General features: G+C 33.2%; 1 protein-coding gene across 1 annotated transcript; it reads left to right on the top strand.

Annotated features, from left to right (window-relative positions):
- The first annotated feature begins 11,626 nt into the window (after positions 1-11,626).
- On the top strand, positions 11,627-12,565 carry LOC141551704 (olfactory receptor 14C36-like). The gene has a single exon (XM_074283648.1). The coding sequence runs from the start codon at positions 11,627-11,629 to the stop codon at positions 12,563-12,565; it is 939 nt and encodes a 312-aa protein (XP_074139749.1).
- Positions 12,566-13,868: the final 1,303 nt, after the last annotated feature.

Below are 13,868 nucleotides of genomic sequence, written 5' to 3'. Positions count from 1 at the left end.
TCCTTTTACACTTACTTTCTATATATGCTGTCATCCAGTAACAGTGCCTGTTTTGTTTTTTGCCCTTGCAACAATCCATCCCTTGATTATGGCATTGTCACTTACTCTTCCCCATATCTGGAATGACCTATCTTTTTTCTCTGCCTCCTGGCTTCTCCAGCTTCCTCCAAGAGGAAATACAAATTCCATTTTCTACAGGAGTTCTTTCATTTTCACCTTCTTCACTACTAGTGACTTCTCTTTTATCAGACTTCATTAATCTTTCTATAATTCTTTGTAACATGTTCTCTCCTCTGTTAGAATGTAACATATTAGAATGTTAAGACAGGGATAATGATCTTGCTTATTCTTCCATTGAACTCTTTGAAATCTCCTCTCCTCAACATTATGGTGCCCACAGAAACCATGGAATTCATGGCCCCTTCCCCCCCTCAGAGATGCTATCATATCTATTCTTCTCTTCTCTAGCAATACTCCTTGATTGAGAAGATTGAATTAAGATTAGTATATCCACATTTGACACCTGTGTTTTTAAGGATAAAATTATCTTCATGATAAGCAAAAAAAAATCATTAGCTTTCCTGATTGGTAAGGAGAAAATATTCCTGCTATTGTCTGAAAAATTGAAGTTTTCCTTTCACTAATTTATCATGCTTTGTCAGGCTTACCATATGTTTTCCTGCCTCTTCATCTCCTCTTTAAGTCCACATGTTTTTTATTATACCACAAGGACAAAGTTACTCATTTTCCCCCATTACATTGATCTTCATCCACATTTGCTCCACTGTGATGCCTAAATCTGGTTGCTCATTTACTTAGAATTACTTGATGTAAGTATATCTTAATAATCAAAGTAATTCTTAGACCTCTAATTTTTCTGTATACAATTTCTTTTAAATCAGGTATACTCATCCTTATTTCCAGTCCTAAGATTTATTCCTTGGCATTCTAAAGACTTTCCATTCTTGGTGAAATACTTACTCATAGCCATGGGATCAAATGTGATTCCTTGAATTAGGAGTTCTTCATATAACTTAGCTTACAGATTGTGAGTTTGCTTAGACTAATAATAATAACAAATAAATAAGAATAATGTGTGAGACATATAGCGCTTTAAAATTTGGAAATCATCCTATAAATATAACTTTTGTTATCCTCAAAAGATTTTGTGATTGTTTTTCAGTCATGTACAACTCTTCTTGATCTTAGTTGAGGTTTTCTTGGCAAAGATACTAGAGTGGCTTGCCATTTCCTTCCCCAGCTCATTTTATAGATGAAAAAACTGAAGCAAACAGGGTTAAATGATATGTTCAGGGTCACATGGCTAGTAAGTATCCAAGACAGATTTGAACTCAGGAAAATCAGTTTTCCTGACTTCAAACCTGACACTTCATCTACCACTTTTTTTTTTTTTACCTACCTCAAGAATATGTGAAGGTAAGTATCCCGACTTTACAGATAAGGAAACAGGTAGAACTTAAGTGTCTTATACAGGGTCACAGAGCTGGTATGTGTCTGGGGATGGATTTCAACAGAATCTGTAAAGTAACACACACAACCACTACACATAAGGTGAATGAAAGTTATGGCAACCAATATAATGGAACACTATGTAAGGAGCCAAACTTGTCTCCAAAGAAAAATTATAAAATCCATGTTCTCTTCGTGGAGGATATGGCAGGCTGGACTTGCATAATAATATCTAAATACACACACACATAAGTGTGTGTGTGTATATATATATATATATATATATATATATATATATATATATATATATATATATATATATATATATATGTATATATATATATATATATATGTGTGTGTGTGTGTATTAATATATACTGATATATGCATACATATGTAATAGATATCAATATGTGTATTGATGTATGCATGTATATGTAATATATATTAATATATGTATTAAAGTATGTGAGGCTATATTGCTTAGCTCTTTTTGCATTACTTTTCCCTTTTTACCATTCCACCTTGAACTCTGTGATAATAAGCTTTTTCTCTGTGGAAATGTACAGTATTGCTGTTATATTTTTAAAGACAACTCCTACTTCCTGATCACCTCCATTGCCATTTATTTCTGAGGTAAAGGAATTTTGGTGAATGGATATTGGCTTAAAATTTTAAAAAATACTGAAATAAGTGGTTTTGAAATGAGAAAGTGTATATACTTAAGAAGTCACAAGATCTTATTTCCCTAGAGGCTGGTAAATATCAAAAAGGGGCAAAAATTGAATGTATATTTTCCACCAAGGAAGAAGAAACAGTTTATAAAAAACAAAATGCAAGAAACAAGTCAGTAATATAATACTTGTCATAACTTGTTATTGCTGCTAAAATTTAAATAATACTTTGGATTAAGTGCTTTACAAATATTAGTAGATTCAATCCTCACAACAATTCTGTGAGGTAGATGCTATTATTACAGGCATTATATAGTTGAGAAAATTGAGGTAAACAGAGATTAATTTACTTGCTCAGGGTCAAATAGTTTGCAAGGTTTCCTGATTCTAGGTTTCGTGCTCTATTCACTACATTCCTCAGCGTTCTATGAGTGGTTGCAAAGTATTCCAATGAAATAGGATATACAAGAATAAAAGCAATTTGGTACTGAATATTTATAATATAGTACCCTTCATGGGAGTTTTCTCATCTTGAAGTTATCTTGGCAGCTTGGCTTCCCAGAAATGCAAGAAGCTACTACTTTCCCCAGACTTCTAGAGGTCATCTTGAGGAAATAAAATTTTTATTACAATCATATATGAACCCCTACTGCTGTGCTTCCTATTGATTGTCAGCCTTCAAATATCTTCAATATTCAATACCTTCAAATAGATTTTAGAAGAATGTATTAACTGATAGGATGATCATTTTGGCCAGATAGAATTAAAAAAAAACTTTTCTAATTACATGTAAAAGCAATTTTAATATTAAAAAAAATTTTGGATGGTTGAAATTCTCTCCATCTTTCCTCTCTCCCTTTATTCAGAAGGCAAGTAATTTCGCATATTTTATATGTGTAGTGATGCAAACTACATTTCCATTTAAATAATTCTGTGGACAAAAATACAGCTAAGCAAATAAAAATAAAGAAAGTAAAGAAAAACATCCTTGATAGCCATTCAGATTCTATCACTTCTTTGCAGATAGACCTTTTCATCATAAGTCCCACAGAATTGCCTTAAATCATAGTATGGCTGAGAATAACTAAGCTATTACAGTAAAAGAGCATTAAAATTGCTCTTATTGTGTATAATGATCTTCTACTATTGCTCATGTCATTTTGTATCAGTTCATGTTAAGTCTTTTTCATGTCTTTTTTTCCTGAAATCAGCTTGCTCATCATTTCTTAATTCAGTATTTTATTTTCCCAATTATGTGTAAAAATAACTTTAACATTCACTTTGTTTTCTAGATTCTCTCCCCTTCTTTCCTCCCCCACTCCACTTTTGAGCAGTTCAACATAGATTTTATGTGTGGTCACACAAAACATTTTCATAAAAGAAAACATAAATGAAATAAAACCCTTCAAGAAAAATAGAGCTAAAAATATGTTTCTATTTGTATTCAGACATCATCTGTTCTTTCTCTGGATGTTTACAGACTTTTTAAAATGTTGATCTTTATTTCTTTGTTTTTGGAAAATTATTTAATTGAATTTTCTGATATATATATTCACCTACATAAGAACAAAGCAATACAGACATTGCATGCATAAAATGTTAAATATAATTTACATATTATTTCATCATAATTACTTATATATAACTTTCAGTCAATAATAATGTAGGATTCAAATTACTGAATTACAAGAACTCAAAATTGGAAAGAATATCAGTTTTGTTCATATCTGAATATGAATTTTCCTCATAACATGCCTGACTAATAGTCACTAAGCCTTTGATTGAGAACCTCTGGTAAGGGGCAGTCTATTTCATTTTAAAACAGCTGTAAATATAGGAAGACTTTTTTTTTACAGTAAATAAATTTATGCCCTAAAGTTCTTTTCCCCCAAGTTCTTCCATCTAGTGTCAACACTGTTATAATAATTAGTAGTGTATTTTTCCCTTTTAAAAGAAATTATTATTTTTAAAATTTTATTATATTTGAAAAAAAGAGTAAGAAAAAACAGAAAAGGAATATAAAACAAAATAAAGCAAAACAAAAGAGAACATTGTCATGTGCCCAGCAGAACATCAGGGAGAATTCAAAGTATATAATAAATTACCAGATCCAGATAGTACATATATTAGTAGAAAAAAATTATAGTCATGAATATTCATTTTTTCTTCATCTCCATGTAAATTGTTTTTTGGTTCTTTGCTGCACACCTTATTTACATTATTATGTTCCCGCCATTCATCCTCCCACTTCAAGCAAGCTACAGTAAAGATATATTTGTGTGTGTGTGCATATATATATATATATATATATATATATATATATATATACACACATGCACAGTCACACACACACACACACACACACCCATCCCACATACACACGTCTCTCCTATCCCTGCTGACCCCTTTAATTAAATTCTGCTTCATAACTTTCTTTACTATTACTTAACCTACCCCTACCAAAAGATCACTCCCTTATCTTCTTCCCTTACCTTTTGTACCCCCATCCACCCATCTCTCTGTCCCCCCTTATTTCTTTGTAGATATTGGAGGGTGCTATACCCTCCATTTCATATATGTAGTATTACTTATTGAACCCATTCTCTTTTTAAGTAGGATTTCAAAACTCTGACTCTCCTCCCCCTTCTAATGCTTCTGTGTCTAAACTTTTTCTGCACCTCATTTGTATAATATGATTACTATTTATATAATTTGTATAATACGATTACTATTTTTACTTTAACTCTGCCAGTCTTTCTTTTGAGATGCCCTATTGCTGATGTGGAATCTAAATATATAGTATACATTTACCACGTAAAAAACATCATAAACAATTTGTCCATTAAACAGTTTGATCATGTTGAGTTCCTTATGACTGATTTTTAATATTTACTTTTATATGTTAAATTTTTTGGTAAGTTCAGTTTGATTGATAGAAGGCCCTGAAAACGTGCAAGTTCATTGAATGTCCATTTTTTCTTTTTTTTTTCTCTTTTCCTGAGGCTGGGGTTAAGTGACTTCCCCAGGGTCGCACAGCCAGGAAGTGTTAAGGGTCTGAGACCAGATTTGAATTCAGGTCCTCCTGAATTCAGGGCTGGTGCTCTATCCACTGCCCACCTAGCTGCCCAAATGTCCATTTTTTCACTTTCAAAATTATAGACAAATTTGCTGAATATGATGTTTTTGGCTGCAGGTTTAGTTCTTTTGATTATAGGAAGATACGATTCTAAGGCCTGCAGTCTTTTATTGTAGCTTCTGATAAGCCTTGTATAATTTTAATTGCAGCTCCAGTATATTTGCTTTATATTTTTCTTGTTTCTTGCAAAATTTTCTCTTTGACTTGGGGTTTCAAAATTTAATATCCCTGTGTGTTTTCCACAAAAGATCTCTTTAAGGTGGTGATCAGTAGATTTTTTATCTGTTTCTACTTTCCCCTCATGTTCTATCACTTCAGGACAATTTTCTTGGATCATATCCTACATTATATCAGGGTTTTCTTTTTTGGTCACAGCTTTCCACTAACCCAATTATTCTTTTCTTTTCTTTTCTAGATCTGTTCTCCAGATCTGTCATTTTTATTATATGTCACATTATGTTCTATTTTCTCATTCTTTATAATCTGTTTTGTTATTTCTTGGTCTTTGTTAGAGATCATCTAGGTTTTTTGAGATGATCCCATTGGAATACTGGAACTTCTTTGCTTTAGTTCTTGTGTGGTATGCCTCTTTATTTAGACTAACTTGACCATCCAACATAGGAACTACCATCATCTGATATGAGAAAAACATGAGGACACCCATGAAAATATGAGAAGTCCCAAATTCTCCAGACTCTTAAAAAAACACAAAGTTTTGCTCTAGTCAAAAAGGAAGAGGAGAAGGGGACCCATGTCAAATCAAAAACCAAAGAATCTCATAAACCTTCTCCCCAACAGTTAGTTCTTCCTCATAGCTTTTACTGAAATGTCACATCAATGTTTGTTATAAATCTAATTCTAAATTTTGATATTTTCAAATTCAATAATTTGTATATAATCTTTAGGATTTAAACAAATTAAAGTACTTTTCATCTTGTCTGTAATAATTGTGATTGAATAATTTAAACTCAAAATTATGATTGAGATTTTAAAAATTTAAACTATACTTTCATTAAGGTATCAAATGATCTTGCCACTAATATTAACTGTGGTGAGGTAATGCTTTTCTTGCCTATTTTTCTCTTACAAATAATTAAAGTTAATGCAAGTAGACTAATATCACTCTAAGATTGGACATTGGATGAAAGCTGAACATTAAAATCTCCAGGGAATCAATACAAATATGTGAAATAAAGTGGAAGCATAAAACATATGTTACAGACTACAATATGATAAACAATATTCTTGAACACAGAGCTAATTAAAATGCAATTAGGAAATGTTTAACAAAAGAAATACTCAAAAGAATATAGATAATGTTAATAAGTGGTTTTCTAATTCAGTGTGCAGCCCACAGGCATCCTTATTTACAGCTAATCTCATCCACTGATATAAAAAAGAAACCAGCTCCACAATATATTAGGTTAAAATTAGAGAGACTGAAGGAATATCTAAAACTACATATTTGAACCCAGATGCCTCTATGGTGTCCTCAAAGATGCTATATGTGTTTTAAAAAAAAACTCCTAATAAGTGTATTAATCCCCCTTGTGCATGAAAGCCTTCAAATATTTGAAGCTAGATATCATGTCCTCTTTAAGTTTTCTATTTTGTAGATTTAGAACTCATCCATGTATGATTGAACATATTTTATTATTCTATTGTTTAGTTTCTGAATTTATTGTAACTTGTCTATAAACTCTGTAGGGTGTGTAAAGGGTCATTAAAGACGGTTAGCACTACTGGTGTGAGAACTTACTGAGCACTTTTCAGGATTGCTTTTCCTCATTTTCAGATATGGCTCCAAGAAGTTATAGCATGCACATCACACCCTGGTAAAACCATCTTGGTACATGAGCCAAACTTGACTGAGGAAGATAAGATAAAGCCTAAACATGTTGTTGTGTTTGGAGAATGTCTACCCTAAACAGGTGAAGATTTTAATGGGCAGAATGGATGAGCACAATTTTTTCCTATGGCCATGAAGGCAGCTAAAGCAGGTATTTTGAAACACTTGGAGGTTTCTCAGACACCAAAGAGGATGTCAAGGTCATCCATTGCATCATGGGACATCTCTGGGAATTTGGATTTTCATCTTGCTACCTGATTTCTTTAACTCTAAAAGAAAAAATGAAGCTGATAACTTTGTACAATTCTGCTTCACTTAAACCTGATTCATGCACAAGTCAAGACATTAAGCAATTATAAAGCATGAAAAAGAACTCAGAAAAGAATATGATATTCCTGTTGCATTTAATTATTCTTTATGAGAATATGAAATGCATTTTATGTCAAAAATCAATTACTATATGACTAATATATAGCACAGCTAATATCAGGTTATCATGTAACGTTATAAAAATTGGCAGTTATTTATAACAAATATAGATATTGGGATCAACATGAAAGTTTTATTAAACTGCAATTAATATGTGTATTTAATAACTACAGTTAAGACAGTTCTACCCACCACTCCTAATCAGTCCCTCTTAATACTTACTCACTTAATACTCTTTAAAAGCTTTCATAGCCCTTATGATTAAATGCTTTTTCCCAAGGTCACACATATCAGCATATGGATTATAGAAAGAACATAATATCAGTTTAGGTTGTAGAAGTTTTCAAAGCTCAATATAGGAAAGGCTAGGGGTAGTTACACACATTTATCCACCCTTTGTGGGGCAATAAATCTAATCACTTTTAGAAATCAATTTAGAATTTGCAAGAAATATCAGTATGTGATATTAAATACCAAACATATATCCCAAAGACATCAATTATAGAAGTAAAAGCACCATAGATATTGAAGATCCATAGCAATATCTGTTTGTCCTAATAAAAACAAAATGGGAGAACAACAGTTACATTGGTGTAGGAAAATACACTCTGAGATCAAATGACAAATATAAAAACAGATGAGTGCTTAAGAGAGCAGAGAACGAGAGAACAAGATGGAACGTGCCATTTTCCTCTTTATAGAACATTGTTGAATTATGGGTTTCGAGGGTTTTCTAATGTACCAGATGTCATTATTTTATAGGTACATGTTTTTAACTAGTTTCTCCCTTATAAAGAAAGGAAAAAAATATAACAAGAAATTATTTGGAAGTGAATGTGATGTAAAAAGAAATCCTTTTAAAAATATTTTACACAAAAATTCTGAAGCTCTTTTGCCTATATGTCAATCAGAGCCAGAAGCATAGCCATAATACAATCTGTTTCAACTGAGCTAACAACTCCTCCTCAGGGTACTTGTATCTCTGCTCTTCTGCCTTTTGAAGAATGACTGAAAGGGATTTATTCCATTCTTTTGAGGGAAGTTGAGAGATAATGAATCCTACAATTATAACACATATTTACTCCCATGCACATTAATTAATATTTCTTGAACTCCAACCCCAGTGTACCTGAGAGATCCTTTTTTTGGCATCTCTTGTCTTTTCTACCCAGAAAAAGACCTCTGGACACTGATTTCTGCCTTTCTATATTTGGCTAAAAAACAGGAACACTGTCCTTGGGGAGATGCAAGGAATATCTAACAAGGTGAAATTGTCCTATGGGGCCATTCTATCAAAAGTGCTGTCCCCCAATAGCTACAAACACCGTGGGGAAAATCGAGGGAAAAACCAGCTCACCAGCCAAAAAGAACAGAATTTTCATGGCCAGACAAGAATGAAAAGTGTATATTTATCTGCCAATCCAGCCTTAACTGGGAGAATACTGAGAGTCTTTTCCATTGCATAGGGATTCAGTAACATCATCTTTGAGAAGCTCACATTGCAGAAGCTGACAGAAAGGATACTTGTTTTATTCAGGTTAGTTACAATGGTTTAAATGAAATGCTCTCCCCCAACTCCATTCTACTTGATATATTTTTTCCTCCTTTTCTCCTTCTCTCTCTCCTTCCCTCATTCCTTCCTTCCTTCTTTCTTTCCTTCTTTTTCCCCTTCCCTCACTTTTTTCCTTTCTTACTCCTTTGTTTCTTCCTCCCTCCCTCCCTCCCTTCCTTCCTTCCTTCCTTCCTTCCTTCCTTCCTTCCTTCCTTCCTTCCTTCCTCCCTTCCTTCCTTCCTTTCTCCATTCTTTCCTTCTTTCTTTCCTTCCTTCCTTCCTTCCTTCCTTCCTTCCTTTCTCCATTCTTTCCTTCTTTCTTTCCTTTCCTTCCTTTCTTTTTCTCTTTATTTTACTTATTCCTTCTGGGCTTTCTTTTTGCTTTCTCTATTTCTTCATTTATTCTTCATTTCTCTCTTTTTTCTCTTTCTTTCACTTCTTCTTCCCCATCTTCCTTCTTTTCTTTTTTCCTTTCTTCTTTTGTTCATTCCTTTCTTCTTTCCCTCCCTCCTTCCTTCCTTGTTTCCTTCCTTTCTTTTCTCTTTCTTTTTCTCCATATTTTAATGATAGCTAATATGGCCCATTCATTTTAAGTGAATATTCACATGTATAATAGATTTTGTGCTTTTTTTTTAATGGGTGGGGAAGGATGAGGAAAGTGGGACAAAATTCAGAACTGAAAAAGAACAAATTGATATATACACATATGTGATTACATATGTATATGCAATTCAACATATCAAAAACTGTAGCTTCTATGTCAGAACCTGGTTGTTACTCTGCTCAAAATTATATCTGGAATGATGAGCAAGACGCTTTCCAAAAAAACTGGAAAGACTTCCATGAGCAGCTACAGAGTGATATGTACTGTGGACAAAGTAATAGCAATATTATATGATCATTAGCTGTGAAAGATACAACTTTTCTCACCATTACAACAATACAAGATAACATTAAAGGACTTATGATGAAAAAATGTCATTTTTCCAGAGAAAGAATTGACAGTGTAAGAATGCCAATTGAAGTATACATTTTTACATCCTTTTTCAGTCTCTGTTTTCTTTCACAATATGATTATTATAGAATTGTTTTCTATGACAATGCATATATTTAATTGCTTGAATTTTTGATGGAGTAGTTCTGGTGGAAAGTGAAGAAGAAAGAGAATGTCAAGCATTGTTTTTACATGTAAGTGGGGAAAAACAAAATACAAAATAAAAAAGCAAAAAAATTAAAATGTTATCATGGAAAATATCTGCCTAACAATTTTCTCAAACTCCTTCAAAGACTTCTTTAGGGAAGTAATGGACATAAGAGAAAGAGGGATGGGATATCAGAACAGTATGGTCCCTTGAATACCATACTAAGTGAAACAAAAATAGAGCTGAATGGTGATAGGCCACTAATTTTTGCTTGAAAGATGAAGCTGCATGTTAGAAAATAGAAATGACAGGATGAGGAGAGCCCATGATCACATCTGGAGAAAATTAAATGAAGCAAGAATATTCAGAGGAGCGTAGAATATGACAGAGCAGGTCAGCAGATTTTATAACCCTTGTCTTCCTGAATAATGGAAATATATCATTGCTTATATTTCTCATTCACTTGCAATTCCTTCTTTCAGTCAGTGTGAGAATGGGTAGAGGGCATTTATAAAATGGGAGATTATGGTTCCTTTCTCCACTATCAGCAAAATCAACCAGTATTTTTGAAGCTATGTCTTTTTAAATTTCTCACTTTTCCTTCTAAGCTGTTCATAGCTATTAACGAAGGTGAGATGATCATGGAAAAGGAATATAAAGAGAAACTAAGACAATATCTCAGAGGACGTAAAAATTAAAGATCATCAATTCCATTGTTGGCTTCTGACCCAGGTCAGATTGTCTGTGCTGATGCATTCACTCACAGTAAAAAAAATAAGTTAATGTAGGGTCTTTGTTAGGATGACTTTCCTTCCTTAAATATTAATTTTTTATGGCATTCCCAGTGCAGAAATTTCCTTTACTAGTTCAGATTTTCATGTCTTCCTGATCATAGGCTGACTTGTCCACTGTACTATGTTATTACCTAACTTAGGACTACTTTTCATTAATAAGAAATAAAAAGACATAGCTGAAAAATTTTAAAAGCAAAGGACTTTATTTTATATTCCCAAATGGCAAATTCTTTTTCTTTTCTGAGAAAATGACATCATTGAGTAATTTTCCTTAGCATTTTTAAAGTTTTTTTTGGGGGGGAGGAATTTAATATTTATTTCTCTCCCTCATTTCATCAAAAATCTTAGTGAGTTTCTTTCAGAGGTAACTTGATATGCTCAGGGTCACATAATTTGTGGATTATTATCTGTCCATACTAGGGTCCATGAACCTGTTCAGATATACTTATGTAGTAAGGAAAAAAATGGAATAATTTATTCTATACTTTGCAAATATTATATCCTTAATTATTGCTGATTGATAGGCTGATTGATTTTTCCTTGGCTCTCTAGGTCAGTCAGTGCGTGAAAGAGCTGTAAAATGTCTAACTTGACCAACTCCATGACTGAATTTCTCCTTATGGGGTTTTCTGACACCAGAGAGCTGCAGATCTTATATTCTTTGCTTTTCTTTCTCGTTTACTCAGCAGGCCTGATGGGAAATCTCCTCATTGTCATCATCACCACTATGGACAGGAGACTCCACACCCCCATGTACTTTTTCATTAGGAATCTGTCCATTGTGGATATCTGCTTCATATCAGTAACTGTTCCCCAAGCATCCATTAACTCCATGGTAAACAACAGGGTTATTTCAATTACTGGCTGTGCAACTCAGATATTTCTGCTAGTCTGGATGGCATATGTTGAGTTTACTTTGCTCACTGTCATGGCCCGTGATCGCTTTGTTGCCATCTGCCACCCACTTCTTTACCCAATGATCATGAACCCTCGTGCCTGCATGCAGATGACCTTAACCTGCTTCTTCACTGGCCTTTTGTATGCAGGTCTCCATACTGGTTTGACATTCCAGTTGTCTTTCTGCAATTCCAATGTGATCCACCAATTCTTCTGTGACATCCCCTCTCTACTGAAGATCTCTTGCTCAGAAACATTCTACAATATAGGATTTTTACTTGCCTCTGTGCTGGTGATTGGAGTTGGCTGCTTTGCCCTCATCACTGCATCTTATATTCGCATATTTTCCACTGTGCTCAGATTTCCAGCAAAAGAAGATCAAAGAAAAGCCTTCTCTACTTGTATCCCCCACATCATTGTAATTACTTTGTTCCTTATTTCAGCCTCCTATGTGCATCTACAACCACTTTCAGATTCTGAGTCAATAAAAAATATGATCATTTCAGTATTCTATTCCATAATACCACCTTTTCTGAATCCTATTATATATAGTCTAAGGAATAAGCAGATAAAAGAGGGTGTAAGAGTAGTAATGAAGAGAAAGGTTTTTTTTAATAAATAAATCATAAATTCTAGTTCTTTCCCAATGTTGTTGGTCTTAATTTTTTTATAAATAAAAACTCCCAAAATAATCTGTGTATATGTGCATGTGTGAACATGCACGTAATTTTGTTGGTTTATTGGTTGCTATTTGTCTATTGATGGGAAGAATCACTGTTCTAAATGAATAAAACATCTCTAGAATCAACTTTGATATTATAAATTTCAGTACCATTCATTAATGAAGCTCATTCAAAAATTCCAAATAATTCATCCAAGAACACATCCAAAATATCCAAGAATTCCTTTAACTCTTAGGTGGCCTTTGGCAGTTGTTCTTATGATATATAAATATGGAATGCATAACCCATGTGGTTCAGAAGTCGTCCCCCCCCCACTGCCAAGACAGATTCGAACAGATAATAACTCTGTTCTTTTAGATAAGGAAGATTTCATCCCATCACAAGTATACTAAGGGAACCCCTGGAGATTCATGGTCTGTTTTTCTTTCCTTTTTAAAGTGACATGAATTTTTGGTATATGATTGTGATTTAATACAATGTAGACCAATTATGATTTTCATTTTTTGTTGTTGTTGTTTTCTTGCTTGTTTTTTTTCTTTCTCATGTTTCCTTTTTGATCAAAGTATTCTTGATAAATAAATGTGATTAGAAAATTTGCTCATGTCTAATCTGTATTTGATTACTTGTTGTCTAATGAAGGGGAAGGGGAAGGAGGGGAAAAATTGGAACATAAAGTTTTGCAAGATTGAATGTTGAAAATTCTCTTGACATGTATTTTGAAAAAAAAAGCATTATTAAAAAGTTAATCTAATAAATGGAATTCCCAGGTGCAGAACTTTTCTTTACCAGTATAGATCTTCATAAAACCACAAAAACTTTACAGAATTTTCTTCAGAGGTAAACTTATTTGCTAAGGGTCATATAGTCAGTACATGCAAAAGGCCTTGCTGCATGTTGGTCTTATGCAGGAAATATAAAAATGGAACAATTTCTTTTAGCCTTTGCAAATATTGTGTCCTTCATATTTGCTGATTTGTGGACTGATTGATTTCTTCTTGTTACTCTAGTTCATTCAGGGAAGACAGAGTTGCAAAATGTCTAACTTGACCAACTCCATGAGTGAATTTCTCCTTATGGGATTTTCTCCATCAAAGAGCTGCAGATCTTATATTCTTTGCTTTTCTTTCTTATTTATTCAACAGGATTTATGGGGAATCTCCTCATTGTCATCATCAGCACCATGGATTGGAGATATCACACCCTCATGTACTTTTTCATTAGGAATCTGTCTAGTATGGATAC

Source organism: Sminthopsis crassicaudata, chromosome 1 (genome assembly GCF_048593235.1).
Source record: "Sminthopsis crassicaudata isolate SCR6 chromosome 1, ASM4859323v1, whole genome shotgun sequence".
Taxonomy (NCBI): domain Eukaryota; kingdom Metazoa; phylum Chordata; class Mammalia; order Dasyuromorphia; family Dasyuridae; genus Sminthopsis; species Sminthopsis crassicaudata.
The sequence above is the reverse complement of the archived record's forward strand: the minus strand, read 5'-3'. Positions and strand labels throughout refer to the sequence as shown.

Excerpts from the sequence above, each read along its gene's own strand:
- LOC141551704 (XM_074283648.1), top strand. The coding sequence starts at position 11,627 with ATGTCTAACTTGACCAACTCCATGACTGAATTTCTCCTTATGGGGTTT.